We start from the raw sequence: 6,402 nt of genomic DNA, 5'->3' as shown, positions 1-6,402 counted from the left end.
TCACCTGAACTGGCAAGAGAATGCAGGGATGCGTTTTCAAACACTGCATCTAGGACATGCAGCACCACCAAGGAGCAGCCAAGCCTCCTATTTGAAGGTGGGCTTCGAGAGCTGCCAGTAATCATGATGCTCCTTGAGGTCACAGCTAATGCTGGGCAAAAGATTGGGACATTAATTGACCTGGCGTCTGACACCAACTATATAACCCACAGGGCTGCAAGCAGTCTTAACCTAAGAAGTGAAGAAATCACTCTGGTTGTTCATGGAGTAGGGGCAATGAAAACGCACGTGAGAACAAGGCGGTATCTTTTAAAGATCCGAGTCAGAACGCCTGGAGGCACCCTTAGGTCACACCAACTGGTCTGCTATGGACTCGACAGCATAGCAGAAGTCCACAAACATGTCACACCGAGTCAGCTACAAAGGTTCTTTCCGGATGTACCACTCAACGATCTTGTAAGACCGAAAGACATTCATCTGCTTATAAGTCATAAAGAAGGTCGGCTGGCGCCTCAGAGGAGCAGAGTCATCGGTGACCTTGTGTTATGGGATGGGCCACTTGGAAAGACAGTTGGGGGAACTCACCCTGAGCTCTTCGAGGAGCTTACTGTCTCTGCCCACATGTCCAAGACACACTTTGCCAGGTCAATGAGAGCAGCAGCTGTCAAGTATGAGGAGCTCATTGGCGAGGCCTCGGACCAGTCTTCAACAAGGAAGCATGTTCCTGCTAAGCTTCAGAGGTCAAGTACCTCAACCACCAGTCGAGGATTCTTAGAGTGGTGGAAGTGGGATAGTATTGGTGCTGCATGTGAGCCAAAGTGTGGGGGTTGTCGTTGCGGAAATTGCCAGCCAGGTGGGAAAGAAATGACACTGGCCGAGGAGAGAGAGCTTGAAATAATAAGAGAAAGACTCACCTATGTCACGGGTGATGGCCACAGCGACGAGCCACACTGGCATACCAGATACCCTTGGGCTGAAGATCCAGTATCCTTACCAGATAACAAAAAAGGAGTTGAGAGCACATTCCTCCGGACAGAGAAACAATTGGCCAAGGAGCCTGAATGGAAAGCTGCTTATGCCGCTCAGGTGCATGACATGGTGGAGCGTGGAGCCGCAGTCAAGTTGTCCAAGGACATGATCAGTAACTGGGATGGGCCAGTGTGGTACGTGAGCCACCTCATTGCTCCGAATCCCCACTCTGTTACAACTCCAGTGAGGCTTGTGTGGAATAGCAGCCAGAGGTTTAGAGGTGTGAGCTTGAACGACCTGCTAATAAAGGGTCCAGATATCCTCAACCAGATTCGAGCAGTTCTCCTCAGATTCAGGGGCGGAGTGTACGGAGCCCTTGGTGACATAAAAAAGATGTACAATTCAGTTTGGTTAGAAGACAAAGAGATGCATCTGCATAGGTTCCTCTGGCGGGACTCTGAGGATGACGAGCTAGAGGAATATGCCATCACAAGGGTGAACATTGGAGATAAACCGGCAGGATGCATTGCACAGCTGGCAATGCGTGAAACTGCCAGCCTTTCTACCTTTTCCCACCTCAAGGAGGAACGTCGTGTACTCCAGCAAGACAGCTATGTCGACGACATCCTTACCTCTCACAATGACATGAACCAACTAAAAGTCATTACGGAGAACATTGAGCAGATCCTAAAGGCTGGAGGATTTGAGCTGAAACCTTGGGTCTTCTCTGGTCAAAGTGGGAGGAGGAAGCGCAATGACGAGGGTGAGAAAACAAGAATGAAAACCATTGTCCTACCAAACCAAATGCGTGACGAAGAAAACAAAGCTCTTGGTCTGGGTTACATAGTGGAAGAAGACAAGCTTCATGTCATGGTAGCAATCAACTTCTCCAAGAGGAAGAAAAAGATGCGAGTTGGCCAAGACCTTGCCCAGGAGCAGATTAAGACCCACACGCCAAACCCACTGACGCGAAGAGAGCTTCTCAGCCAAGTGTCAGGGTTGTATGACCCAGTCGGTTTGGTCACTCCTGCAAAGCAAAAAGGAGCAATCTTAGTTCGCAGGGCATTCCAAGAGACAAAAGTAGAAAGCTGCTTGGTCAAGGACACTTGGGATATGGCGCTCTCAGATGCCCTGAGGGAGGACGCCATTAGGCTTTTTGAGGAGTATGCCCAGCTCAGCAAAGTCACATTTGCAAGGGCGCTAACTCCCCCGTGCTTCACCGAAGAACCCTGGGCAATTACTTTCTCCGATGGAAGTGAGCAAGCCTATGGGGCAGTGTTGTACTTAAGGTGGAATTCAGATCAGGGCCCAATCATCAGGTTGGTGGAGTCCAAAGCTAAGTTAACACCATTGGACCACAAAGGGGATGTTGTCAAAGCAGAGCTGTGTGGGGCAGTGTTTGGCTCACGCCTAAAGAAATACTTTGAGGCGCAAAGCCGGATTCAGGTTGAGAGGTGGTATCACTTTGTCGATAGCCAAACCGTCATTGGGGCAATACAGCGGGAGAGCTATGGGTACCAGACCTTTTTTGCAAATAGGATTGGAGAAATACAGAGCAGCACAAGGATTCAAGATTGGTGGTGGGTTCCTGGCCCTCAGAACATTGCGGATGTAGTTACAAGAGGAACTAGTCCCAGGGATCTAGATGAAGACTCAGAATGGCAAAATGGTCCAAAGTTCTTGAGTTTGCCGGTGTGCGAGTGGCCAGTCAGGTCAGCTAAAGAGTTAGCCGCCACTGCCAAAGAAAACGTCAATAAGCTGCAAAGAAAGGCGTTTGTCGCTGCCTTGACAAGGGCCGAGATAAAAGGGCAAGAAGAAAAGCGAAGTCGGGCTGCTGAGGCCCAGGGAGAGCAGCGAAGGCCACCTGCGGGGTCAGTCATCAAGAACCTTGTAGATGTCAAGCGGTTCAGTGACCTAACTCGACTAGTTAGATCAGTTGCTTGGACTTGGAGAGCAGCTAGAAAGTTTCTTGGGGGACATCCAGCTGCTAATGACCCAAAGTGGGAGGCAGTCCTGTTGGTAGGAGTAATTTCGGTGAAGGAACGTGAAGATGCCCTAAGAGACATCTTCCTTGCAGCACAAGACAGCGCTGTCTTCCCAAGCACTACTACAGATAGACTGGTTGTATACAAAGACCCAAGCTCTGGGCTCTTTGTTTGTGGCGGCCGAGTGCAAGCTTTTAAGAAAGACCAGGTTAGTGTTCCCATCTTGGCTTATGATGCTTGGATCTCTACACTGTTGGCTCGGGAGGCCCACAATGAGAGTCATGAGGGAGTTGCTGTGACCCTGCTCAGAATGAGGAAGAAAGCGTGGGTCATAAGAGGGAGAAGGATTGCTCAAAAAGTTGTGGATGGTTGTGTGGTTTGCCGGAAAGCAAAAGCACAGAGTTGCCGGCAAATAATGGGCGACTTACCTCCGGAAAGAACTCAACCTGCTTTACCTTTTGAGTTCACAACAGTGGATCTCTTTGGACCCTACCAAGTGAAGGATGACATCAAGAAAAGAGTCATGATAAAGGTTTGGGGGGTTGTATTCTGTTGTATGGCCAGCAGAGCGATTCACACGGAGTTAGTAAATTCCTTGTCGACTGAAGGCTTCTTAATGGCTTACCAGAGATTTACAGCAATTAGAGGACATCCAAGAAAGATCTGGTCAGACCCAGGTACTAATTTCGTAGGAGCAAAGTCTGTCTTGAAGGAACTTTACGGATTCTTGGAAAGTCAGAATAAGTTTGTCTTGGAGGAGACTGCAGCAAAGAATGGAACAGAGTGGATGTGGAAAGTAAATCCGGCTGATTCCCCACATAGAAATGGAGCTGCTGAGGCTGCTGTGCGCATTGTGAAGAGAGCACTCCAGAGTCTTGGAAGGGAGTCTGGGCTAAGTTACAGTGAGTTCCAGACAGCTCTTCATGTGGCAGTTAACCTTGCAAATGAGCGCCCGATTGATGCCAGAGTACAGAGTTGGGAAGGTTGCATTCATTACGTCACACCCAACAGTCTTTTGCTTGGTCGAGCATCTCAAAGTGGGGACTTCAAGATGTTTGACTTTTCCGTTTACCCCTATAAGAGACTTCAAGCAATCCAGGCAGAAGTGAGCAAGTTTTGGAGGTCCTGGAGCCAACTTGCTGGCCCTAATTTGTTTGTAAGGAGCAAGTGGCACACTGCACACAGAAATGTCACTGTTGGAGATGTCGTCTGGTTAAGTGATCAGAATGCGCTGAGAGGGCACTTCAAAATGGGCATAGTTGTCAGCACTAATCCAGACAAAAAGGGTATTGTGAGGGACGTCAATGTCCGGGTATGCCCAAGTTACAGTGGTTCTGTGGCTAAGTCCTTGAGGGCGGAGGACTTAAGCTCTAGTTCAAGAGGAGCGACTCCAGTGGCTCAAGCTACCATCCTTCATAGAGACGTCAGACGTCTAGTTGTTCTGTTACCTGTGGAGGAGCAAAATGGGACCAAGTCGTCAGTGTCATGCTTAAATGGGATGAGTTAAACTGCGGTTTGCTTGTGAACTTGGCGATCTCCTGTGTTCCAAGGGAAGATCGAGTGGGAGGTGTCAAGTCAAACCGAGTAGGAGGTGGAGAGCCCTGAGGAAAAAAAGTAAACGTGACAGACTGGAGGGCGGAACTAATCTTGTGTCTGGGTTTCTGTCGGGAAGGAAAAAGAAGGCGAACTGGGGAGCAACAGGAAGTTGCCACTTTCGGGAAAAGCCCAGCATAATTCTTTCAATAAGTTGTTGCCAACATGAATATTGTGTGGAACTGAAGTATCTACAAAGCCAGGGAGGCAGCCGGTAAGGGAATGGTTGCTGACTATGGTAAAAGACTTTGAAGCGAGTTGCTAAAGAATCGCGGCTGCCGCTAGCTTACGTAGCATTAGCACTGTGCCGTGAGTTGGTTGCCTGTTTACGAGCGGCACCATTGTTTATTGTTGGTCTGCATATGGAAGACTGTTAATGCTTGCATATGGTTAAGAGAAGCTGGTTATAAATACTATTGTTATTGCTCAAGTTCTAATGCAGATTGATTATTTAATTTAGCACTTTAATAGAAAGCAGTATTTCTCAAGGTGTATGTACAATTGCTAGTGAATTACATAATTTGAGCATTTAAAAATACTCAAGTAAATATTGTACTACAAAGCTTGCGCACTGCATTGATGTGTTTAAAAAAGAAAATGTGTTTGGGATTGTTTACAATATTTGCAGATGTGTGATAACAAACATAATTTGTATTTTGGTTTTTTGGTTTGTATTTAAAGGTTTTTCACCTATGGCTGACTGTGGCCGAAAAGAAGATTAAAGAAAAGGAAAACAAAAGATCTGCCTGGTCATTGAGTGAAACCCAGTTAAACACCTGTGGTAGATGCATCAATCCCTTTCAAGCGGGGAAGCTGCACAAACTTAGAGAGCTTGACAATTATTGTGATATTGAAATATAAAAATACAATTATATTTCATTATTTTTTCATCCCGCCTAAGCGCCGTGCATTTATCGAGACTTTCAACCCCAGATAGGCCAATTATGGACCTTCGGATCCACATTATGTCAGCAGCTGTTCTCCTCCGTGAATTATGTTAAAAACAAACACCGCTCACGCCTTATAGATGACAGCTTACAGTTCTGCGTAAAGATGAAAGTCACTTCGTACAGCCCCGATTTTCAGACGCTGTGCGCGGAGGTTCAGGAGCAGAAGTTCCATTGTAAACATACCACGGCAGACCCGACGCGGTTTCCATGAACATGCTTTACGGCTTCTCTTGTCAGGACCCAGGATCCCTGAGCAGTTATGGACTTGTTATTGTGATATGTATTTGTAAGTCTATGCTTCTGTTCCAGTGTTCCACTTATTGTATGTGTAGGCGTGTGTAGGTGTATGTGTGCGTATATATGTGTGTGTGGATGCCTAGCGCCTGCAGGCCTGATGGGCGTGAGACTTCACGTCAGTCTTAGCTCAGTTAAAGTCTGTGAGTGTATGCCTACTGGAATACAGTGTCTTGACGGCTGCCTCTGTTATTTTCCCCTCAGGAGGAGCGTGGAACATCGGAGGGCAGCAGGCACGGGGTGTGTGTGGACACACGAGAGTGGAGAACACGGAGCACTGACTTTTTGTGAAGACACGACACGGGAGAGCACGGGGGTTTACTGTTATTGTTTCATTCAATGTAAATAAACGCACTGCTTAGACACAGAGTACTGCAACTGGGTCCTCCTTTGCCCACATCCCCACGGTCTGCCAGCCAGACCGTGGCATCTCTTTATTGACCACTTTTCACACACGGTTGCTGTACGCATACAGCCGGCTGTAGCTTTTCAGCTCACAGCCCGACACACACCAACACAACAGCATAGATGGCACAGACGTTAAGGCGGCGAGGCGTGATTGCGGATGCCGCTCGGGTGCGTCCGACTCCCCTGCAGCGGCGCTGCAGACC

The 6,402-nt window shown here is 47.9% G+C and overlaps 1 protein-coding gene across 1 annotated transcript; it reads left to right on the top strand.

Annotated features, from left to right (window-relative positions):
- The first annotated feature begins 531 nt into the window (after window positions 1–531).
- On the top strand, window positions 532–6,160 carry LOC146560761 (uncharacterized). The gene is made up of 2 exons (XM_085296196.1): window positions 532–4,761; window positions 5,996–6,160. Exon 1 carries the CDS (start codon window positions 622–624, stop codon window positions 4,459–4,461), a length of 3,840 nt encoding a protein of 1,279 aa, XP_085152322.1. The 5' UTR covers window positions 532–621; the 3' UTR covers window positions 4,462–4,761; window positions 5,996–6,160.
- Window positions 6,161–6,402: the final 242 nt, after the last annotated feature.

The sequence above is a fragment of the Mchenga conophoros genome, linkage group LG13 (genome assembly GCF_057382185.1).
Source record: "Mchenga conophoros isolate Kocher_MC1m ecotype Shallow Benthic linkage group LG13, M_conophoros_male_GT1.1, whole genome shotgun sequence".
Lineage (NCBI taxonomy): Eukaryota > Metazoa > Chordata > Actinopteri > Cichliformes > Cichlidae > Mchenga > Mchenga conophoros.
The sequence above is the reverse complement of the archived record's forward strand: the minus strand, read 5'-3'. Positions and strand labels throughout refer to the sequence as shown.

Bases quoted from the DNA above. Each gene is read 5' to 3' on its own strand.
- LOC146560761 (XM_085296196.1), top strand. From the start codon at position 622: ATGTCCAAGACACACTTTGCCAGGTCAATGAGAGCAGCAGCTGTCAAG.